This window comes from Neolamprologus brichardi, chromosome 4 (genome assembly GCF_056152115.1).
Source record: "Neolamprologus brichardi isolate AB-2024 chromosome 4, ASM5615211v1, whole genome shotgun sequence".
NCBI classification, from domain to species: domain Eukaryota; kingdom Metazoa; phylum Chordata; class Actinopteri; order Cichliformes; family Cichlidae; genus Neolamprologus; species Neolamprologus brichardi.
This window is the reverse complement of record NC_142107.1, coordinates 10,420,180-10,445,787: the sequence shown is the minus strand read 5'-3', so window position 1 is coordinate 10,445,787 and position 25,608 is coordinate 10,420,180. Positions and strand designations below refer to the sequence as shown.

The following is a 25,608-nucleotide window of genomic DNA, read 5'->3' as shown; positions in this document are numbered from 1 at the left end:
TCTTTCACTGTTTTGAATATGAATATAAAATCTACGCCCAGCCTTTTTTGGATAGAAAAACCCCTTTAAATTTCTGGAAGCAGCAATAAATTTGTGGATTGGTCTGGGAGCTGTGAAGTCAAGTAGGACGCAAACGATCGGGTAGTTGTAGGAAGCACGACATGTGCGGGCTACAAATTAAACCGCACGCATTGTTAGTCTAGCGCGAGCTTTTACTTTGAAAATTCGAACCGGAAGTGTATTTTTTCCGCTGTAGAAACCGCAGCAGTCAGACATGTAGCGTGCCCTGTCGGAAAACAAGGATACAAACAGGACTTGCAGTTAATAACAACAGAGCCGGATCTGGGAGAAAGGAGGCGAGACAGCGCCGGTACGTCCCGCTCGCCCCCTGCCTGCCCGGTGTGATGGCTGTCCGGTGTGGGCTGTAGACTCCTGCGGCGGGACTGACGGTGAGAGCTCAGCTGCTTTAGCCCCCTTCCCCTCTCGCTCCGTTTCTCTACAATTTGCTTGTTATTCATTCATTTCTGCCGCTGGAACAGGTGTGTGCCAAAGCGCCGAGGAGGACGCTTTTCTCCGGTACGAGCCCGAAGTGTTTTTGTCTCCCGGCAACTTTTAAGTTGCATGCAAACGCGGACGGCTTTAAAACACCAGCCAAGCAGTCGGGTTTCGGCCATGGCTCAGCTGAGCTAAAGTAAAATATTTATGTTCAAGGTGCTACAGAGTGAGGCTCAGGCCACAGTAAATACTCGTAAGGGCCTGCGTGTAAATAGGCTCGTCCATCCTCGCCTCCGCTGTCAGGCGGATGCTGCCTGTCAGGACTGTATTGATAGCTGATGGACATCACGGCACGCCTCTGCTGCACAGGCTGCCCCACCGCAGTCAGGGCAGGGATCAAACCACCCCCAGGCACCCTTTTATGTCCTCAGAAACGCGTTGATCCACGTCACGGGTGCACGTCTAATCTGTATAACCTGAGCGCATCGTAATTAAGTTAAGTTTCTCAAAGTGCTCCCTATGTGTGGGACCTGTTAGAGACAAGTTGTAGTGTGTGGTCTGTTTCTGTTGCAAAATGAGATGGATACATGTTATCACTTCATATTTAATAAAATAACATTAAAAAAGGTGAATCATCTTTTCAATTCTATCCATAAAAAAGCTACTTATCTTTGTCCTGTCTGTACTGCAAGTTATCAACACCATATCTGAAAAAACTTAATATTGGTTTACACTTACGTCATTTTAACATGTAAAACAAGTTTGGCCAAACACCAAAAAGAAAAAATGAGAGAACTATGCTGTGTTTATAACCGTTTCCCACTGAGTCACCTGTAACGTTTTATCATAACTCGCTGACTTCAGAAGAATCTTGTTTTTCAGCCTTCCTTTTTTCCACCTGCCTTAGGCATTAATATACAGTGGTGATGAAATACGAGTGTTAAGTATTGGCTCCTTCATTCATATGTCACAATGTGACAACTTAATTAATGTAGCCCAGAGGTGAGAATTTGAGATCGTGGAAGCTTGTTGCTTTCTACATTTTCAGCTCAGCTTCAGTCTTGCAAAGTTTCATGTTCACATTAAGAGTTTCTCTCTTTCTGGCAGGTGATCCGTTAAAAGTTTGTGAAAAAATGTGAAGCATTCTGTCTGTCACAGCAGGACTAGACTGAGGCGAAGATGGTGTGTCAGTCTTGAGCATGTGAGCGGTTTGATAAAACTGAAAGGTCAGAGAAGAGAGGGAATGTGCGCGCACACCAAGGCGTTGACAGCATAAAGATGAAGGGGGAAGGAAAGAGTGAGAGGACGCTGTCCAGCCTGATTGAGAAGGTGACCCGGTTCACCCTGTAATCGCACACAGACCAAAATAACTACTGCACAGTTGTACAGTAGCAGGGATTTCACAAAAGAATCATTTTTACGGTCTAGCCCTCTTATTATTTGAATAATGGTCAGTTTGCATGTTTTATGTGCATGGATCAGAGTATGCAGAAATACAACTATTCTTTTTCTTCATTTACTGCTAGTCTGAAGTATTTATGTATATTCACTCATAGGCTACTGTATTAGCTGTACTTTCCGAGTAGTGGTTAGAACCCCCTTCCCCCTTAAGAATTGCCTTCATTCTTTGTGGCACAGATTCAAAAAGGGTGCTGGAAACATTACTCATAGGTTTTGGTCTATATTGACATGACAGCATCACAAAAATCTTTTTTGGCTCACATCAATGATGTAAATCTCCCGTTCCACCACATCCCAAAGGTGCTCTGTTGGATTGAATCTGGTGACTGTGGAGGGTTGCCAAGAAAATATCCCCTACACCACAACACCACCATCACGTGACCTGCAAATGGATCCATGATTTTATGTTGTTTACCCTTCAAATGTGGCAGCCGAAATTGAGACTCATCAGACCAGGCAATGTTTTCCAATATTCTGTTGTCCACTGTTGGTGATCCTGTGTGGACTGTAGCCTCAGTTTCCTGTTATTAGCTGATAGGAGTTGCACCAGGTGTCGGCTTCTGCAGCCCATCTGTTTCAGTGTTTGAGGTGTTGTGGATTCATGGATGCTGTTCTGCAAACCTTTGTTTTAACAAGTGGTTGTTTGATTTACTATTGCTTTCTTAGAGCTTGGAGCAGTCTGGTCATTCTCTCTGCTCTCTGACATCAAAGAGACATTTTTACGCAGACAAATGCCGTTCACTGGTTATTTTTTTTCTCAACCCTTCTCTGTAAACACTAGAGATGGTTGTGTGGGAATATCCCAGCAGATCAGCAGTTTCTAAAATGCTCAGAGCGGCCCGTCTGGCACCAACAACCATGGCACATTAAAGGTCACGTAAATGAGCATTTTTCTCTATTCTGATGCTCAATTTGAACTAGAGCAGGGCGATATAGCCAAAAATATTTATCACGATATATATTTGAAGATTTGCGATAACAATATAACTGACGATATAATTGATGGGAGACAAAATACAACTCCACAACTTTACTAGCGCAAAAAAACCCATCCATTTATTTTCACTTAAACAAGCAACTGTTTTTTATGTGCATTAAAACTATATAAAAATTTAACAGTGCAAATGCAAATTTCTTGCTGAAATTTCCAGTAGAAATGGGCAGATATATCCTGAGCATAACAATGTATAATATCCACTGAAGTTAAAAAGAGGTGCTTTGCAACATTAAACTGCAGTGTGCCAAATAAAAAAGTCAAATCCGTATTTTTCGGACCATACGGTGCACGGGATTATAAGGCACATTAAGCAAAACAAAGCAGTCAGATAAATCAAACTTTATTCAACTCATACTTCTTGCTTCCTCCACTTCTGTACCATTGATTCCTTAATGCTGTATTCTATCACAGCTGCTTTATTCCCATGTTGTTGCAGTATATTAATGACTAACCTCGTATTGTGGCTGGATTATCTCAGACTGAAGTTTGGTCCGTTTACAGCATCCTGCCATGCGATTGCATTTGTCTCTAACCATCAGGAACCCTCACGTTTATCGAGTGGAAAAGTGTTAGCGTTCATCCTGCAGCTTCACTGTTTTTACTATGCTAACATAGCTGTGTCGCTAGCAATCACGTAGCACATCATTATATACCAGCTAGCCCAACTTCAGTAACCCTACAAACGTCACTGCTGTTTAGTTTCCTGTCTTCATTTATGTTGGAAGTGATAGCAGAGCTGTACGTTTTAACTTTTTCAGAAATCTCTCAGTCAGAACATGCTATATCATGCTTAGGTAGCTAGCGAAACTAGCAAACTAACTTCCAACTCCGTTAAATGTAATAAATTCTGTTTTCATGGATGCTTGGATGTTAAACTTAATTGTTACACCTGGTAAAGCAGCAATGTTGATCATTTTATTAAAGGTGAAATAATTTAGACAGTTTTTAACTCTCAATGTGCCACAGTGTTCGTTTGACTTTGGGACCTGAAGAGGACGGAGTTTTGGCCCCAGATTACTCCCAGATTTACGAGCACCTTAGTCAGACAAATACAGTAATAACGACGGCACGCTTGCATGTTCTACAAAAAAATGTCCTTTTGTGGGTATCTGACGGACAAACACCAAACCAGTTCCACATCATTGAAGTTGCACCAGTTTTACAAACCAATTCTGGTTCATCCATTGCACTCAACGATCTGCTTTCCCCCTTCTCATTTTCCGTTGCCGCCACGCTTTTTTTTTTGGAACACGTGCGTATGTAAACAAAGGCACTGCGCATGCGCGTTTAACCCATTTTCTATCGCGATATTTTATTTTCTTATCTTGCCTAACATTATACCGGGCGTGAAGGGTATAATTAGGCCCAACCCAAATTTGAACTTTAGCAGGCTATCTTGACCACGTCTTTGTGCCTGAATGCTGTAATGTGATTGGCTGATCAGACATTTATATTAAGCAGCTGAACCGTTGTACTTAATGAAATGGCAGGTGAGTGTACAATAGATTGTCTTATGACGGGTTCAGTAGCAGTCTAATATTTTGCCAAATTCAACAAAATGTTAATGTGTAAATCTACTAATTAATCTACTAAATTAAAAACAGTGATGAGCAAAACTAGTAAAATGGGACTAAGCCTAAGATTACTGACATCTGCAAGAAACCACAGACACTTTCTAACCCCCCTTCCCCCCACCCCAAAAAAATGTGGTCCTGCACCGGATTTCGTGCCAGTAGCTTTCCTGTCTGGGGCCTGGCATCAGGAAGTGGGGTGGCTTCTTAATCAAGCAGAGGTAAACATGCCCTCTGAGGAAAAAGCAGGGAACATTCCTCAGATAGAGTGAGGAGTACATGCCGGGGTGTTCAGCCTGCAAGAGAACAAGGTTACACACTTGCATTGGATTCAAAGATACAGGCACAGCTAAGATAAATAAAAGTTATCATTGCATTCTGCAGTTCTTTGATGTGAATGAAGAGAAGTTAAATGCAAAAGTAAGGCTTTAATTGGTTTTCTTTGAGTCTGAAAACTAAGATCCCCTTTAAACCTTATCAGAGACGAAAGCCTTCAACAACACGCCGAAGCAGAAGCTTCAAAAGAGCCCTGTTACATCTAACTTGACATCGCACAAAGCTTTCTTTCTAAAGCAGACAAGTTAAACACTGCTGGTGTGACAAGCTGATCCCAATTCATTGCTGGCATTGATGTCATCTGCTGGCTACTGATAACTGCCCTGAATTTCACACAGATGGAGTAAAGTGTGTTTGCGCACGTCTTTCTCTCTGTGTGTGTACACACAACGGCATATGTGTGTGCTGTTTGCAAAAGGTGGGACACCCTCAGCTACACAGTAGTACAGTATGCAGAAGGTGGTAATGTGTTTGGGAGCACAGGTGCACGGCAGAGAAAATGTGGGATGGGGAAGTGCTGAACGAGTACGGCGGGGAGAGGGGATCCTTGTAGGGCTGGGCGTTGCAGTAAGGACACTGCAGTAAATACTAGCACACGTGTGATGGAGGATCAGTGCAGCTCTTCAACCAATTTGTGCTGCACCTTCTGTCAAATATTTACCTTACTGAAATTATACTTTTAATTTTTCCTTTATATCCTCCCCTTCACCTGATGACTTTTTCTACTCCCTAATCGCTCATATTCAGAGGATGGGCGCAGTGTCCTGGTGCCTGAGGAGATGTCTTTGGGTCGGCTCCTACGGCGTGCCTCCTCCAAGGCCTCCGACCTCCTGACCTTTAACCCTGGGGCGGGGGGCTCATCGTTACGCTCGGGACTGGATGGCGAGATTATCTTCTCCAAAAATAATGTTTGCGTGCACCCCGCGGAGCCCCTGCCTGGCCTGGCTGAGCACCACCCAGGTTAGACTGAACCAAGTGTTTCTTCTTCCAAACTTTTCAACTTGACAAATACAACAGAAGAAAATACATAAATGTGCTGCAAGTAGCCAAGACAGTAATACAGTTGTTTATAGAGGTCATGAAAAAGTGAAAATAGCTGAGACACTTGTTAAGTGTTTTGTACCCTTTTAATTTGCTCAAGTCAGCTATTTGTCGCCAGCTGTCACTTAGACTTTTTTGCAGGGTATTACTGACTTTGCAGTGCATTTGTCTGTTTGATTGTGTTGTATTTGCAGCGCATGCATTGTTAAACCGATTACACTGTATTACATTACATTGTGTTTTATCTATTTGTAGCTGGCATGGAAGTGCTTTTTACACCTTGGCGCTGGCAGCCGCCACAACCGGAGGTGTTATACTTTGGGGGATGTGTGTTCATTCCAACTTGTGAATGTGATATCTCTTTGGCGGTTTGGCACAACTGGTCAAAGTGCAAAGACGGTCAATGTGACATGCCTCGTTCTTCAGAACATGTTATTAGTGAAACTCCAGGAAATTACACTACTGTGCAAAAGTCTTGATTTACCCTTCATTTCTTTTTATTTTGCTAAAAAATGGGAAATGGGTGCAGCAATTTACAGTATATATAAGGCAAACACAGCATTTGAAAGTCAATATTTAGTGTCACAGCACAGCATGAACTCTTAGCAATCTCTCTTGTAATTTCTTTAAGCAGTCTTCAGGAATAGCTCTCCGGGCTTCTTGAAGGACATTCAAAGCTCTTCTCTGAATGTTGGATGCCTTTTGTTCCTCTATCTGTCAAGATGATCCCACACTGAGGTCCGGGGTCTGGGTTGGCCAGTCCGTGGCTAGTGTTCCACTCTGCGTTTTTTCTATCCCTGTAAGCTTTTAACGTATTGGCTGTGTATTTTGGGAACGCTGTCATATTGAAAAATAAAGCAGGTGCCACGTCAGACATCTTTCAGATACTTATGGTGGATGAAAATCTGAAGGTATTTTTCTGTACCTCAGTTTTGACAAAATCCCCAACACGGGCTGAAATGCAGCACCAAACCATGACAGTTTCCATCATATTTTACAGATGGGTCTAGACACTGTTATCCCTCTCTCCTGACCTCCTCCTTAGATATTGACAAGTTCTCAGCCTTCTTTTTCTTCTTAACAGCCCCCCCGACAAAGCTTCTGTGAACAGTTCATTGATCAGCTGAAGAGGATGTGACTTTCAGACACTCTCCAGCTCTAAATTATAGCTGGAATTATAATAATTAATAATAATGATAATAATTCACTAAAAGGACTAGATGTTTTATCAGGGATTGTAACATCTAGTCCTTTTGCTGAATTATAATAATTAATAATTTTTGTTAACGCCTGACACTTCTTCTCTTGTCTCTTCCTCAAATGTTTTCACCTCATGACTCTGTAGAAATCACTTTGTTGGTGCAAACATTTCACACTCGTCCAACTGTCTTATCTTTGGCTACCTTTTGGTTAGGTGCCGTTTTGTATGTTTGAGTAACTCTCAGGTCAGTGTTAAGTGGCTTAACCAACAAAAGTGTTCCCCTGGTATAATTGAAAATATATTCAGAAAGCCTGGAAAGTTACTGCTCAAGACCATGTAAAAAAAAAAAGAAAGTCTGGCTCCTTAGAAGCAAAATATAAAGACATGAGGGGTGCAAAGCACTGTATGTGAAGGCAAAAAGCACAAATTGGATTGAAGTATGAACTCAACAGTCAAAGGTCAAGGTCACTTCGACCTAATAAAACGTGTTTGTGACCACAACTCAACAATCCACATGCCAGTGATGATAGAATTTCACACCAGTGTCAAATATGTAGAAATGATCTAGTGATAACCTTTGGATTTGAATAGATGGAATATAAATTTGCCTTTTTGGTGAAAGTGTTCAACTGTGAAGCAGGCGATGTCACACTCTTTTAGCTACCATGCATTTAGATATAGAAGAAACACAAGGGAATATAAAAAGACAAACATGAAAACCATAAAACAAAAAATAAAAATAATAATAATAAAAAATAATAAATAAAATAAAAAAAATAAAAAGAGCAGTAAATTTAATTTAGTAAAAAGGCACTTGATTTAATATAAACCTATATTAACCTCACTGATACTGCTGCTAATCCAAAAGAGCACACTTTTGCTTTGAAATCAAGGTTAAAATAGCTAGAGTTATACTTCTAACCTCTATCTAAAAGGTAAGATTAAAGGGGCTCTAAACCATGTGACATTTATAGCTGTGTCCGATAAGCTGCTGTAAACTTCATTCAGGTTTTTATTGTACTGCCTCATAAATTCAAACAAGAGCTGTTCCTCTGTTTTATGAAGCCTTTGGTCGTTGGTTGAATTGCTTTACCTTTGTCTACTTGCCTTATTCATACATGTAAAGACCGTACACGTCTAGTGGAGTGGTTTTGAATACGTGTTGCCTTTTTTTCCTGGCATATATGAGCAACACTTCCTCCGTCATCATCATCTCCCTGTTCTCGAGTTACGTGTTTGTTTTAAATTGGCTGCTATATATAAAATGCTTCACAAGCTCTTCTTACGTTCCCAAATTACCTCCACCATAATTAGTCATAACACGATCAAGGTTTTGTTGCCCTCTGCAGGCTACCTCTGTGTCCATGTGGAGAAGGATGAGAGCTTGGGCACCACTCTTATCCTGACCTGGGTCCCCAACTCCCGCATCCAGAGGCAGGATGAAGAGGCGCTGCGATACATCACACCGGAGAGCTCGCCTGTACGCAGGAACGCCCGCCGCAGAGGCAGACGGTACAAGAACGTGTTACTTAAAATGTGTCTCTGGGTTGTTTATGTGTTTATGCGGTGCTGATATCTCGATCAGCACCACACAGTAGTGGGAAGCAGTTTTCAGTAAAGCATTAACTGAAATACTCACAAGGAACTCAATTTATAAACATCCTTTCCAGACCTCACTCCCGTCCCCCAGCAGCCCAGGAGGAAGACGAGGATGAGGAGAGGAACATTACGAGCAGCACCTCCACAGAGAGCCACAGCCTGGTGGTCGAGGCTGGAGCCGATCCGTCCTCACACCAGCAGCAGCTGCCCTCAGCTGGGGAGGAAGGCGACGAGGGCTCCTGTGAGCTGTCGGATGAAGTGAGCCGGGACAGCACTATGGGTTCGGACTCGGACACCTTCTCCTCTCCCTTCTGCTTGTCCCCCGTTAGCGAGGCCCTCTGTGAAAGCAGTGGCTCCGTTTTCCTGGACAACGAGAGCAGGTTAGTGAGAGGATTGAAAGTCGCTTTATTAATAATAGAATAAAATAAATTTATTGCCCACATTAGTGGAAAATTCGGCTCACCAAGTCACAAATCAATTAATAATAAAAAGACTGACAATTATGAGCAAATGTTGCATTTGGCACAAATGATCTTTTATACAGCTTTTTAGTAGCTAGAGGCAACTTATAACTTTGTCCTGAATAAAGACAATAATCTTTATTATTAGTTATACATAGGAGAGTTTAAACTGTTTAATTTTGTATGTTTTTTCCCTTCAAGGTTGAGGAAAAATAATAATTATTAAAAAATATTATTATTATTATTATTATTACGAAAACACACTAATTGGTCAGGTCACTTTTTTCCCTCTTATATTTATTTATATATATATATATATATATATATATATATATATATATATATAAATTTTAAGCACAATGCAACACTAAATCCTTCAGTGCGTGCAAACTCCAGAAAATGTCAGTTTTAAAATTATTTAAATGTAATTATTTGGGTTTTTTTTATTTTTTTGAGGGATGGTGTGACTTAGCATTTTACATATTGTTTCGTGTTTGTATTTGTTATCATAAAAATAATGACACTGTGTAAAAACTACAGTAACTGACCCGTTGTTGTGCAGCTTCTCAAGTTTATTTAACAAACAAAGAAAGGCGAAGCTAAACCGTTTACACTTCTGTTTCATACAGCAGGGTTCGTACACACATCTCTGTTGACTGGATAACACTTCTAACCAGTCACCAAACAAGAACTAACACATTCAAAGCCTGTTATGCGCAATTTTAAGAAAATATAACCAAAACTTTGGACAGCTTTTTTCAGACTGAGCCTGCCACGTGTTTAGGAACTAACTTATGGGAAGGGTTATTTTGGGTTATTTTTGCATACGTTTAAAGATCATGGAAGTGTAGTGTGAGTAGATTGTGTTACAAATATTATGAGATGAGGCTAGATTAGTGGGCTGTTCCTACATACCTCGAGGTATTCAGTGGTACTCCAAAGTAAATTTATAGTAAATATTTCATTCTATTTAATATCAGCTAAGTTGCTCCATAAAGTCAAAATTATTGATTTCTTTTCCTTTTTTGTTGTGGCTTCCAATAACATAATGTTAAATTTTCCCTTACTGTAATTTTTTGTGTTATTTTTATTCACAAATTGTTTTTTTTAGTTGCCCTAAGCTACCAGAAGGTGGAGCCAAAAAGAAAAGAATTGATTGCATGTGAGCTGGTTTACAGTTTGAAGCCACAAGGTGGCTCACTGCACTACAGCTAAATGTCCCGAGCGACCTGAAAGCAGGTAGATGACTTCAGCAGGAACCATGAAATGTTATCAGGCTTCACAATTTCCATTTTTATTTACATTGGCCTTCAATCTAAATGCTGTGTAATGTCACAGAGGTCTTAAAATAAGTCTCCAAATCCTAAAAAAAACAAACAAAAATAAAGCAAGCCAAACCGCAATCCCTCCACACACTGTTCTGTAGTCGGGGGAGCCATCTGTACAGTAATTGCGTTGCTGTTCAGACCTCGCGGTCGTGTGATTTTATGATTCCCTTCGCGGATGTTTCCTCACGCAGCTATGTGGCCTGATATGTTGCCCAGAAATGTGTAAGCCTGTGTCAGTGTCCCCCCCACCCCCCCACCAAAAAAAAAAAAAAAGCGAGAGAGTGAGACAGTGTGACTTTAAGGGTTTTTAGCCACTTTTTCACATTTGCTGTAAGTGCAGTCAGTGTGTGACTTGGCATTGCTCTTTGCTTCACAGCTTCTAACCTTTACTCCGTCCCTCTCTTCATCCAAAACTCTTTGCCTCACTTGCTGTTGGTGTCTCTCCACAGCTCTCTGGCACTGTATCCATCTTTTCCTCTGCCTGTTATTTTTTTCCCTCCTCCTTCTTTTTCTTCTTCTTTTGGATTCTTCTCTGTTCTCCATATCTGTCAACTCCTCCCACTTTTCTCATTATTATTATTTCACATCTCTTCCTTTTGCATATTCTCGAGTTGTTGTATCGTTTGGTGTTGTCCACCTCTCAAATACTTCGCCCCACCACCACCACCACCCCCTTTCCCCTTCCCCTTCCTAAAGTCTGTGTGAAGCCCTTTGATTCTCAGTGCTCCCAGGGTTGTTGTGCTGGGCTGAATGTCAGCTCTCTGGATTAGAGGACTGAAGAGAGCAGAGCAGCAGCCAAAACCCTGGAACCCACTCAATCTCTCTTTCTCTCTCTCTTGCTTTAATTGACACTGTTAAGGGGCCAGGAACTGGAAACATGTCACTTGGAATCATTCAAAGAGAAAGCTCTGCGAATGAGAGTGAGAGCGGATGAAAAGGGGGGGGGGGGGCAGAAAGAGGAGAGCGGTGGGAGATGGCAAAAAAGAGGGAGAGAAATCTGCAGCAATCTCTGTCGAGCTTCTTAACAAGTTTCTTTAAAGTTTAACATTAGTTTATGATGCTGTCAATGCGTACTGCCTTCTTGGGGCTGCACTTTGTGGAACGTTTAGTGTATGATTATGTCTAAGAACAGTGGTTTCTTACTGTGACGCCTGAAAACGTTTGCAACCATTTGTTACGTATATTTGGTCTGGCAGTTGCGATCTTAGTTTTTCCTTGTTTTTCCCAGTTTTTCCATGTTTAAATATTTTTTCAACTACCTAATTGTTATGTAAGGGGGGAAAAATCAGTAAACAGGATTTTTTTTTCAGCAGAAATATCTCTTTCTTCTTTATCTGTTGGTTTATAATCAGATTAAAGGACATTTAATATGGACAAAAGAGTGTCCAGTGTGCAGAAAGTGCCTTTGAGGGATTCTTTCCGAAAAGGATAAGATGATGCTGGATGTTTTTTCTCCTTTTCTAAAACTGCAAATTGTCCTGACCACTTTTCAGTGTGCGCCCACACCGCCCCCTTCGTCTGAGCCCTCCCTTAAACTCCCTGTTCTCTCCAGGGATTAGCTAGAGGACCTGGGAGTCTCTGTAGGCCTGTTCACTGCGTGGTGGTTCTCAGGGTGACCTGGCAGCACTTTCCCCCGGAGTAAAGCCTTATGTGTGTGGAGGGAAGCATTACACAGGGCCTCAGGGCAGTTTGATCTCACCCTGGCCTGGTGGGACATGATGGCTACAGCAGTCTCACTCGAGCAAAACAGCTTGTTTATATAATGTACACTGTGCAGAATGTATGGCGTGACTGCTGCCTACTTTTGCTCCCTAATATAAATGAATAGAATCGAGCTCTAAACACTGACAGATGTTGTTAATCACTTCTTGAGTTTACGCTTGAACGCAGCACAGTGAATGACCCATGCTCAGATTTCAGAAATCAAGTGCTTTTTCACTCTGACGTTTGTTGCTTTCCTACTTTTTTTTTTTGTCTGTGTGGCAAAATATACAAAAAGATTTTAATGCATGAGCCTTAAGCATGCAGGAAAGAGAGAAGGAAATGTCAGCTGTAAATGGGCTTATGGGCCTTCACAGTCACTTAACCAAAAAAAAAGGGGAAAAAAAGGGGAAACACAGTTGTCCGTTAAAAGATCTCCTTCATAGTTCACATTGCCTAACTCTCTTACCAGAACTCATTGCGCCTCTCTCCCCGTCTCGTCGTCTTCCACAGTCTGGTTTGTGGCATGATACATGAGACAGAGAGCAGTAAATCAACAGATAGCATAAGGAAACGGTGCAGCTTGGATTGATCAGCCTTGTTATTTTCCCATCTGCTAACAGGCAAATTATTAGCAAGACATGATTGATTCGGGGCGTAAAAGGCTCAGCCGGCCTCCCTCGTGATCAAAGAAGCCAACGTGTCAGCTGATGCGAGCAGAGTGGAAAAAATATATACACTTTTACAAATTGATTTTCTTCTCTTACTAAATTTTGATCGTGAATGACCTCTTCTTGGCTGTGTTGTTAAAAAATATATTTCTGATGCATATATATATGTGTGTGTGTGTGTGTAGGATTTATAGCAAGTCATAATCAAGCAACTTAATTTACACGTGTGCTTCTCAAATGTCGCCGGGTTTAATGCATTTCTGTTTCTCAGCGTTAGCAGGTCTGGAGACGTGTTTGCGAGTGCATTTTGGTCATTAGCTATGGTCCATTCTTGAGTGTCTGTGTGTGTGTGTGTGTCTACATGTGTGTACGTTAGAGAGAACACGCCAGCCAGCGAGCAGTTTGGCTGGCGTGTGGTTTGCTGCGGTGCGCAGTGCGTGTTTGTGTTGGCCACGTACATATTTTGGCGTTGTCGCATGCATGTTTCTCCGCACACACGTGTGATTATAACGTGTGTGTTCTTGTGTGTCTCCTCGTGCAGCAGAGGAGCCTTCAGCTCAGGTTTCAGTGCCGGGAACAACATGCTTGCCATGGGGGAATGACAGGGGAAATTGGACAGCGGACAGTGTGATTTGTGTGTGTACAGATTCCCTTGTGTGTTTGTGCATGTGTGTGTTTCTGTCCTCTGACGCCTCCATGCATTCCTCCTATTCTCAGCCTCTTGGTGAAAAACATATTGAGACATAAAACAACAGGGGAGAGCTGAGCCGAGGAGTGTCTCCACCAGCGGCCTCTGACTTTGTGATATTCACTGTCAGTGCTTCACATTGAAAAACACAACTTTCTATCTGAATGTGAGATTAAAGAAGCAAAGAGAGAGAAACTATATTTAAAGACTCCCTATTGTGATGTAAAGGGGAAAATACTTAAATTAAACAAACCCCCAAATTCTGATTCCAATTTTTTTCTAAATTTATTTGTTTTCCAGGGAGCTGTGCGAGGAATCCATGAACCACTCGGCCAGCTCTGCTTCAAGTTTGGACAGCCATGCCCCCTCTGAGAGCAGCAGCCAGTCGCAGGGCATGCGGTGGGAGGAGCAGCAGAAGCTCCTAGCTCTGGAGCAATTGTGTGGAGTTTTCAGGGTCGACCTGGGTCACATGAGGTCGTTGAGACTCTTCTTCAGGTCAGTCGGAGAGTGCAAAAGGTCACAGAAAGGTCGCGAGGGGTCACTTTGCTGCGCTACTGTGCAATGTTTCACTCTCTCTCACAGGCTCTTTGTTCGCTGCGTGAGGTTCTTTATTACTACAGTAGTTAATGACTTTATCGTTCACCATTGTGTTGTTGCAGTGACGAGGCCTGCACTAGTGGCCAGCTGGTGATAGCTAGCAGAGAGAGCCAATATAAGATCCTCCACTTTCATCATGCTGGCCTGGACAAGCTGGCTGAGGTGTTCCAGCAGTGGAAGTGCTGCAGAGAAACTCAGCTCAAAGACCAGGTCGGGTTACAGCCCAAATTCCCAGTTTGACTTCTAGTTTTATTGGAAAAGGAAGGATTTTTTTTAAACAGTTTTTATTCAGTTGTAGTGTTCTTGCCAATGTGTTTCTCCCCTTTGGTGTCGTTTAAAATCAGGTGTCAGATGAGAAGTCTTGCATGCAGTTTTCCATCCAGAGGCCCACCCTGCCATCGGCCGAGACTCACCCAGAAGAGAGGCTTTATCGAAGGCTGGATGTCACCACTTGGCTACGTCACCTCAACCAGAACGGACAGGTGGAGGAGGAGTATAAGCTGCGCAAGGTATGTATGCAGGTGTGAACACAAGCAGGCTATTATAATTCTGAGGAATCAGTCAGAAGGTAATCAATCAGCAAATATGTTAAGCTCAATCATACCTATCCGTACTGTAAGCATCACATTTTCTGGTAGCACATGTTTCGGAAAGTCATTTTGAAACTCAGCCCTACACTGTCTGAAGTTTCAGTTTGAATCAGCACTCACAGGTTGTAAATGATGAGAGGATGGGTCTTGGCCACTGTCCCCCTGTGACTCATTTCAGTCTTCTTTGATTGACTCAGTTTAAACTTTACCATATTGTTGAAAATGACTCAGAGGCCGTTAGACTCAGACCAAAACATTTCCCCAGTAAATGCACAAGTGCAGGAATTGCAAAAGAGGACTGTTCTTGCTGGACCTGCTGACAAAGCAGTGTTTGTTTTTTTGTCCCCCCCGTTAACATTACGGAAGTTTCAGTTTTGCAACATTTTGCAGCACTTGATAAACAATCCTACTGAGGTGATAGTTGCATTGCAGGCTGTGCGGCACTGTCTGCAGGCCTTGTTTGCATAAAATATGGTTTGCTCTCATAGTTATCAGTTTTGGCCCCTGCTTGCCCTTTGAACGCAGAGAACACACTCCCTCTGTGCTCACCTCTACACTCTTTTTACCAGGCCATCTTTTTCGGTGGTATCGACCCATCCATTCGTGGTGAGGTGTGGCCCTTCTTGCTGCACTACTACAGCTATGACTCCTCTTCCCAAGAAAGGGAAGATTGGAGACTGCAAAAGCGTAGCCAGTACCATGACATCCAGCAGAGGAGGTATGTTTGTGGAAGTACAGTGTTAACATCATGAAGTCTTTTTAAAAGTATTAAAAAAAAAAAGAAAAGGCGTGTATTGAGAGACATCTGCATGCTTCACTCTCTGAAACACAGATAAACTATCATGTGGCTGCAGTGTCTGCTGCCAAATGCTCAGTCAGTCAAACATTAAACCATATGTGAGCCTATTGTGGCTTTTCATCGCAGGCGCTCAGCAATCAATAGGCGCAATCAGGAAAGTGTTAAGGGGAGGTGCTGGGTGTGAAATAAAAGGTCTCTTGAGAAAAAAACATGTCAGCGCTTATCAGATCATACTGTCTTGTCAGATGGAAAAAATAAAACAAAAACAAAAAAACAGAACACAGCTTCGGTATGCACGGCCAACCACACGCACACGTCACACACACACGAGCACGTTCCCCAGTCTTCATTTGCCTCCAGCCTGCCATCAAAAAGGTTAAGTATACACATATTTTCACACATTGTGCCCCTCTGTCTGTAATGAATATGATAATTGGACAGGTTTCATGTGTATGGCCTATTAACATTTTGAGTACTTGAGAAGGTCTTATCGAAGTCAGGTAATTAGAGTCCTTGTTCTGACTGTGATGTGGATTCCTGTAAAGAGCCTTTGAGTAGAGAAAGCCTCCGGGGCCACTAGTTGATCATTAGGAGCAAAGAGACATGTCTTTTCATTCTGTGTCACCCTCAGATGTGATAACTACCCGGCCGTCAATGGAAATGGGGCAGCAGTAACAAGTAAAGCAAAACTAATCAGACTGACACTAGATTACTGTGATATGTGAGCACACAACAAGAAAATATGCGAAACCAACAGAGGAATGTGAACATACATTAAGCATACCAGTAGTTGTCCTATTTCTTATCCCTATCATTTAAAAAAACATTTTGAGCTGTTGTCATCATTTTTTTTGTTTGCAGCTTTTATTACATGTTATATATTGAATAAGAAAATGTCCTCTGGCTAACTTGAAGATAAATTATTTTATTTCATTTTTTAGAGCTTATAAGTGTACTATACTATAAATAAAAGTGGTCTTGAGCAATAGCTCTCCAGGCTTTTCTGAAGACTTTTCAAAGGTTTTCTTTGGACATTTTTTGGACTCTTCGGCTGCTTTTTCAGTCATTTTCACTCTAGTCGTTCTACCTGATGATTTTTGTAGGAGATTTTTTGTTAAGCCACTGAACTCTGACCATTCAAGGATTTTAAATGGGTGACTAACTCAAGGGATGAACCAGTTTAGGGTCTATACACACAGACAACTTAGCAAAGAACCAATTTTAAATTGTATCTGTAGGTTAACTATTTTTAAATTAAGACTGCTCAACCTTTAAAAGAAAATGGAGCAGATCTGTCCTCAAGTTACAAATAACAATAAAAACACATTTAAAAGATCTTAGCTGTACTGCTACAATGAGAAGCCTTTGGCCTTTAATCAGAGTCTAGTTATTGGATACCAAATAATCCAGTTGATAAGGCTTCTGAGCTTTTATACTTACCATACATATGTCAAATTTAACTTGCTGTTTCTCACTTGTGGCATGACAGGAATCATGTCAATCGCATTTCTGGTCTAACCTGAATAATGTCCAGCAGATGATATCGTCCGATTAGGTTTCTTTTTAAAGCAGATAAAGGTTTCATTGTTTTCAGTTCCTGCTTGAAGAACGTTTAAAAAAATATATCTATGCCATCAAGATTAAAATTAATAATAGTTTATTATTGGTTTAAGAAAGTTGTTAAGAGCCAGGTTTTCTTGTAGTTTTTAAAGGGGTCTTGAGCAATAGTCTTTGGATTATACAAAGACTGGACTCATTCGTCCAGTCTTTGTATAGTAAATGACCACTTTCAGAGTAATGTTGTTTGTTGATTAAGCCACTTAACAAAGACCTGTGGATCATTGAAGCATATAAAAGAGACCTAATTCAAGGGATGAACCAGTCTACACATAAAAGACAACTTGGAAGAGAAGCAACGTTAAATTTTATCTTTAGGCACTTTGTTTCTTGCAGCCTGCCACAAAAAACACACAATTTATTTCTTTAGTTAAAATTTGAAAAATCTGAAGAGAGAGTTTGATCCACCATGAATTGCCATCTGGAAAGAGTCTCAAAGTCTCCACGACTGCATCCCACACACAGTGCGATGGAGTTGGTCATGGATTGGCCTCCCCAGAGCCTGGAGGTCAACATTATTGAAGCAGTGTGGGATTATCTTAATAGAGAACAGAACAAAAGGCAACGAACATCCAAAGAAGAGCTTTGACTGTCCTCCAAGAAACCTGGAGAAGTATTCCTGAAGACTACTTAAACACAATACACAAAAACGTGCCTAAGAGAGTTCAGGCTGTGCTCAATAAAGGTGGTCACACCAAATACTGACTTTCAACTTGTTAGACTCATGCAAACCAGAATTGTTTTTGCCTTATATCCTGTATTTCCATGTATGTTTGCACATCTTTCAATAAATTGCTGCAACTATGTCCCATCTTTGCAAAATATATAGAAATGAGGGTTAGATTAAGACTTTTTTTCCCTCAAAAAAAGTCTCACCTCACCTCAGAAAAGTGACATAAAAATATAGATTTTTGCCTCATTCAATTATAACTATCTATGTTCTTATTGTCTAGGCTTATGAACTAAAAAGTGATGAAAACAATTCAAATTTCAATTTCAAGTCAAAGAGAAGTAGAAGGGTCCAAGGACACGAACACAACAAAAACTAAACAGTTGCGTGGCATTGCATCAGGTGTGCGCTCATTATTCCTGGTGGGGCTTCATGGAAAACAAACAGTGTTAATTAAATCCCCTCTGCTTGTTAGGACTTGAGTACATTAGTGCCACACTCAGAGTACATTGCTAATATAGTTGCTAACATCTACAGGGAAGGATAGGGGGAGTTTTATGGTTGTGGTATTATTCTCAGTGGAACACTTGATTGTAAAATACCCTGCCAGGCCCACTGTTTACACACCCCTGGATTTTTTGTTCATTTCTAGCTAAGTGTTAGTGTTACACCTGAGTCACATTTGCATCAACGATCACTTGATAACCCTTCATTTTGTGATTCTAATTACCAAGCATTTCCTAAGAGACTGTGCAGTGAAAAACTTTTTTTTAACGCCACCGCTTTAACAGCTTTATTAACTGCTGCAACTTTAAGTTAGCCTTTTCTTTCGCTTAATATTTCTGTTGCTTTCTGGTGTTTATATGAATTTTTCTCAGGTTGTCCATGAGCCCGGAGGAGCACAGTGAGTTCTGGAGAAAGGTCCAGTTCACGGTGGATAAAGACGTGGTGAGAACGGACCGCAGCAACCACTTTTTTAGAGGCGAGAACAACCCGAATGTGGAGATCATGAGGTCAGACCACCATCTTTTTCTCTTTTTTCCCATCCACTTTAAATTTCTATCTGACATTTGATTTCTGTCATCTTCTCCCAATCCAGCCTTATCGTTCCTCAGCCCAACGCACAGGCGTACCTATTCATTTCATATTCTGAACCCTGAGGGAACGGCAAATGAGTTTCATGCTTTATTGACTCTGACTAAGCCGTCTGAGCACTTTTGATGCATACTCAGAGCTAATAGCTTTCCAAACGAGGAGCAAGAGGATTTAAATAGCATATTAGTTTAGTGACTCTCATCAAGGCTCCTGGTATTTGTCCTGGCATTATGTCTCATATTGTATCTGAGCTGGGGTGATAGCAGCACTGCACATGTCCAGATAGAGAGCACTCATCTCATAAGTTAGCTCACAGCTATTACTGATATGTCAAATAGACATTTGTCTGGATCATTTAGTCTAAGCAGAGAGACCGGCATCCTCATATTGCAGTCTCCGTCTCCGCAAATTCAGTCTTTGTTTTTAATTTAGTGCTCAAACAACAGCAAATATCTTTAGCCTGTTTCCTTTGTTTATGCAGTACTTACTAAGGTCTGAAAACGGCAAAGGAAGTTTTCTCAAAATTAGTAACCATGCAAGAAAAAGAGGGGAAAAAACCCAGAGAGTGTTTGGGTGGGACTATACATTTGGTTTGGCAGGACTGTGTAGAGGCTGTATTGGAGACTGTGAAAGGGGAAATGTTTATGGTTCTACTGTGGCCACTTACAGCGCTTTTTTTGAGATGCTGAGATGTTATGACACCACTAAGATGTTCGTGGTTGTTGTCGCCTCAGGCGGATTCTGCTCAACTATGCAGTGTTTAATCCTGACATGGGCTACTGCCAGGGCATGTCTGACCTGGTGGCCCCGCTGCTTACTGAGATCCAGGATGAAAGCGACACCTTCTGGTGCTTTGTCGGCCTCATGGAGAACACCATCTTCATCAGCTCCCCGCGGGACGAAGACATGGAGAGGCAGCTGGTAGGCAGTTTCTCTGTGCGTCTTTTGTGAGTTGTACAAATGTCTAAATTGATTCTGCAGAGACGCTTTACACCACAGCTTTCTGACACTTCAGCTGTGGAAGTTGTCTCTAACAATTTCTGTAACTTATCAGACATTTATATCTATTTTCTTGACCAGATGCAAGTGGCTAGATTAAGCTTTTTTTGTTCATTCTTTAAACAACTCTTTCAGTTGTCTGATGAATCATATTGTAGAAGGCTACTTTGATCTACACCCTCATTCATAAGTCATCACCACAGTTGTTGGTGCTGCATATTTGATGCCGAATGCCCTTCCTGATGAAATCCTCAAGGGATTTGTCTCTCCTCCTGGGATCTTTTTGCTTGTTAGGTAACTGTATAAATCATTACGCTATAGAGCCACTATGCAGTATAAAACTCTGACTCTGTGATGTCAGTGAGGGTAGATGTCCCTAATATGGTCATCCCAGCCACACAGCCCCACGGCCTGCTGTTCAAACTTTGAGTTTATGAAGGGCAGCCAATCATAAAGTTGGCTTAAATAGAAGGAGAAATAAGCTTAAACAGTTCTATGACCCTGCTTCCAGATGTACCTGCGGGAGCTGCTGCGCCTCATGCTGCCACGTTTTCACCAGCACCTGACCAGGCTCGGGGAGGACGGCCTCCAACTCCTCTTCTGCCATCGCTGGATCCTGCTCTGCTTTAAGAGAGAGTTCCCCGACACCGAGGCCCTGCGCATGTGGGAGGCGTGCTGGGCACACTACCAGGTCAGGTCAAAGTCCGTACGGCTCCTTTGCATACACAAGTTTGAAAGAAAAACTTTGCATATACTACGCTGCGTGTTACTCCTTTAACGCTTCCCACTGCAGGCTTCTGTAATCCTGTCTTTAAAACCTGTAATTGCTCTTCAAGGGGTTTAATGGTTTTGTTTATTTTTGGGTTTTGATTCCCAGAGATTACAGTGACCCCTAAAAGCATATTAGCTTAAAAAAACAAATTGTAAAAAGTAAAAATAATGTGTTTAAAAAAAAAAAAAAAGTAATTTGGCTTATCTTGAATCGATCTACCCAGTGCACATTTTCATGTGTCATGACTGTGTAGTGTGTAGTGAGAAAGAGGTTAACACCTCTCCTCAAATATCAGCCTCACTGCTTCGTGCCATCTGCTCAAACTCTCTTCTAGATGTTCTGATCTGAAGCTACAGGTGGTGATAGAAGAGATATGAGAGTGAAACCTTGGTTTAGACAGTTGAGTGTCACATACCAGATGGGCTAAAAGCAAGAATTTCTGATTGATATCTGATTTTTCTGTGAAAGGGAAGAATCGTGTAATATTGGGTCACACGATATTTATCTCGACAGTTCTTGCTAAACGAAATTTTTGGGGTTAGTCCAAGAATAGATTTTTCATGAAAAATGTTTTACTTTTCTTAAAGAAGTTATTGCTTTTTTAATGATAAAAGGACAGGTAAAATGTAAAAGTCTGGCTATTCCACCAGGAGGTGGCATGGGGGAAGATATTTTAAAGTGTCATGGACAACTGAACAAATACTATTGCACATCAATAGCTCATTGTATACAGTAGATTTAATAAAGGCCTTATTTAATTTCGTATTGAAAATCATAGTAATTTTTGGGCTTTTAATGATTTATTTGAACCTGCATCCACACAGGGTCAAAAGTAAATATACACTCACTAAAATCTTTTAATAAATAGTCCCGAAGGTTCTACAGTGTCTTTGAACTTGCCAAATCATATCAACTTTTCATTAGTGATCATGATTAGCTACAGCTGGTAGTTTCTGGTAGACACCTCCCATTGGATTAACCAACGTCAGAACAATGAGAAGGTTCGAAGAACTCAGTGATCATCTAGATTTACACAAGTTACAGACAGTTATACGTAAGGACGAGTTATTCTGATCTTACACCCCTTTGGTGGCATATATTCCACAAAGTGGCTGGAATAATCCACTCAAATCAGCAGCTAGATGGTTGTAACTTGGATACAACTGTGTGTTTCAACAGGATAATTATCCCAAACACACAAGAAAACTGGTTTTTAAATGGATAAACCAGGCTAACATTAAGCTTCTGAAATGGCCTTCACAAAGCCTCGACCTCAACGCTATTAAAAATGTATTTACTATACTTAAAACTCTGGTCTATGCCAGTAAACCAAACAATTTAAATGAACTCTGCCAATTCTGCCGGGAAGGGGGTCAAATATCCAGCCATAATTATGCCAGAAAATTATGCCAGAAACTTGTTGATGGCTACCAAAAGCATCTGATAGAGGTGCAACTTGTTAAGGGACATTTAAGCAAATATTAGTGAGGGTAGATGTATCCTTATCCTAGACGTGTCCTTAACGTTTTTCCTTATAACAAAGGCATGTATAAATGCAAAGCACTTTTGAAATTCAAATTTGCATTAATAACATAACTGACTGTACACCACAGAAGCTGATAATATGCATATTTTCCTTCTACCTTTCACCCCTTTGCTGATCTCCTCCTCTTTAGACGGACTACTTCCACCTGTTCCTGTGTGTGGCCATCATTGTTCTCTACGGGGAGGATGTGACAGAGCAGCAGCTCGCTACTGACCAGATGTTGCTGCACTTCAGCAATCTCTCCATGCACATGAACGGAGAGCTGGTTCTGCGCAAGGTATCACAGTAAAACCTTTTTTTTGGTTTTCATGCCTTTATGTTACCATTTCATCTCACTACTCCGCTTCCTTCGAACCAAAAATAAAGGTTATCACGCAGCGATCTCCAAATATGAGAATAATCGGTTGTTTACGATCATCATAAGAATTCTTCGACAGAATGCTGCATTGCTACACATTTAAACCAAATCCAGTGCTGCTTGCATTAAGGCAGCCCTGCCCCAATGCTGCAGCAAAGCAACTGATGCACATTAAGTTGCCCACAGAGGCCTTGAGGTACTAAATGGGAGGCTGCCATGCCAAAGTGGAGGATTTATGATCTCCATCCCGGCTGTTGTGTCCATGCCTGCTTCCTCATGTTTATGGATGCTGTGTGTTACTACTGCAACCACAGGCAGCGAGTTCCTGTTAGCATGCAGGTGGTGTAACTCCACAGCTTTGCTGCATGCGATGCAGACTTTGTAGCTTTAGGCAACATCACGCTTTCTGACCTTGAGAGTCTTTTGTTATCTTTTAGCCCGGAGTCGAGCCCATTGATTTATTTTGGTGTTTTAATGCGCTGTTTGATATCAGCATCGATCTGTGTTGCATTTATTGGCTCCGCATCGTGGCAAACTAGAACTCCTTTCCTCTCGTCCTGCTTTCCAGGCTCGCAGTCTACTCTACCAGTTCCGCCTGCTTCCCAGGATCCCGTGCAGCCTTCACGACCTCTGTAAACTGTGCGGCCCGGGGATGTGGGACAGCCGCTACATCCCCGCCGTGGAGTGTTCGGGTGAACATCCAGACTCGCAGAGCTGCCCCTATGGAGGCACCTCCACCCCCCAGCCCTCCTCACCCTCCCCGTCATCCACACCCTCACCAAACCTCACCCCGACACCTCCACCGGAGGGCAAGAGAGGCTCTAAAACTCGAGACATTTTCACCTTTCGGAAACAGACCTGAGGTGGAGGTTATGAGGTGCTTTTGCTTGTCACCGTGCAGCACCTGTCCTCTCCCCATCTCTCTCTTTCTCTGTGTCTCTCCATCGTCCATGCTTCTAGTTTTACACTCTTAAAAAGGATATTTTGCCACACATGGAGCAATGTAGAACACTGCCTTACCAGAATGTTGTTATTAACATTCATTTCACAAGACTCTGTGATGAGGATTCGCTGTTGGATAGATCAGAGGTCAAGAAGCTACTTTCCTCCAGGAGAAAAATGGACAATCACCAGCCTCTATGTTGGCTGGAGTTACTTTCAGGTTCTAGTCTGCCGCTGGCTTGGCTTTCTTCCAGGGGCTTCGTGGGTAGGGGGTCACATCAGGGTCCGAGGCAACTGGGCTGAATTCTTGCGGATGCTGACCCAGGGTCAAAACAAACTGGAGATTCATTTACAGGAGCTTGAACTTTACATTTTGAACACTGTTCCCATGTCCTGACAGTGGAATATTTGTCTGAGTATCAAGTTTATACATGCATATCTCAAGTCTGAGCAAGACATTTTTAACGTGAAACCCGATCCTTTGGTGTTGACAGAGAGGCGTTAACCTACATACGATGAATTCGAATGGATTAGCGGTCTGTTTAAGTTTTGTTTTATTTTTAAACAAAGTGAATGTTTTGCGTTTATATCAACAGTTACAAATATTTAGCAATATTATATCCTTGCATGAGCAGTTCTTTACATATAGAGGGCACAGCGTACAGTAATTGTTTTTAGAAAACACAGAGGTAAGAATGTGTTTACAGGACAAACACATCCTGAGGGCTTTCTTGTATTTCCTCATCAGATGATGGGAAAGAACCTTCTCGTAGTTTCTCCTGAGGAGCCGGAGAAAAACAACAACATTCTTCCTTCTGAGAAAGTCAGGCTGTCACGTTACCTGTTGAGTAATAGGTTATTTTTTTCTTTCCTTCCCATTTTCACATTAGCATAAAAAAGCAAATGAAATGTATTTTCTGCTGGAGGTGTCGAATGGGTGTGGCGCCAGAGAGAGCGCGGACGGCGGTTTTTATCCAGACAGGAAAAACTGATGACTTTCTCTCCTACTTGAAACTTCATCTTCATCTGTGTTGAGCCATGTTTAGACAGCCTTGTGAAAAATTATCAGCACAGTTTTTAGTCTGTTTTCCTTTCCTTCCAGAAGTCTTTCCACTTCACCTTAAAATGAATGACAACACTCAAGAATCAGTCCACATGAATGTATTTGTGTTTTTTTGTTTTGGTGTTTTTGCTTCGTCTCACTTGACGACAGAAGTGTTAAAATCTTTGATATATGTATGTGCGTGCGTGTGTGTGTGTGTGTGTGTGGAAACTCGATTGGCCGCTAACATCTGGTGAGTCACAGAATGCCCTATGACCAGATTAGCAGCAGCCACCCTGCAGAAAAAAACCTGGTAGATAAATTAGAAAGACAAGCCAGCCGCTTTAGCAGTTAGGCTTTGAGGAGGGATGTGTGGTGATCTTAAATCAGACTCTCCACTTGGAAAACGTCCCTGAGACATTTTGAGCGACAGGCTTCTAAGTGAAAACATCTTTAAATTGTTGCTAAAACGCAACATTAAGATCTTTAATCGGGCTTTCTCCACCGCCCCCCACGCCGCCGCACTTCCCCCTTCTTTCGGTTCTCTGCATCTCTCAGCAAGCAGCCTCAGTAAATGACATATTAGTTATCATGTGCAGCTGTTTGCTGGAGATGCCCGCAGAGTTTTAAAGATGGGGAGGCTGCGGCGAAGTGAGCAAAGTCAGAAAAATGGAAAAGCAACGGTCGGCGCGAATGTGTGTGAAAGGGAGCTCATGAATTGTATTAGCATTGAAATCACATTTGTTTACACGGACACTGCAAGTCACAAGCTTGATTAATGAACACTCCGATTTCCAGGGGTGGTTGTTGTGAGTTGTGGTCATGAATGTACAGCTGTTAAGCTCTATGATATGTTGATGCATTATTGTACACGTCACAGGGAAAAAAGAGCCTATTCTTATCATTGGTATCATTGAAAATGACTGAAATAAAATTACACTAATGCTTTCATGAAGCACTTCTGAAAGATTGTTGTTGTTTCTTTGATTGAAATAATATTTCGGTTTATTTCATTTTGAGGATAAATTGCT

At 41.7% G+C, this 25,608-nt stretch overlaps 1 protein-coding gene across 1 annotated transcript; it reads left to right on the top strand.

Annotated features, from left to right (window-relative positions):
• The first annotated feature begins 330 nt into the window (after positions 1 to 330).
• On the top strand, positions 331 to 25,544 carry tbc1d16 (TBC1 domain family, member 16). Its single transcript, XM_087839783.1, has 13 exons — positions 331 to 449; positions 5,608 to 5,820; positions 8,452 to 8,614; positions 8,773 to 9,081; positions 13,851 to 14,045; positions 14,210 to 14,357; positions 14,492 to 14,656; positions 15,307 to 15,455; positions 18,702 to 18,836; positions 19,653 to 19,839; positions 20,429 to 20,608; positions 22,366 to 22,512; positions 23,162 to 25,544. Exons 2-13 carry the CDS (start codon positions 5,640 to 5,642, stop codon positions 23,453 to 23,455), a joined length of 2,253 nt encoding a protein of 750 aa, XP_087695909.1. The 5' UTR covers positions 331 to 449; positions 5,608 to 5,639; the 3' UTR covers positions 23,456 to 25,544.
• Positions 25,545 to 25,608: the final 64 nt, after the last annotated feature.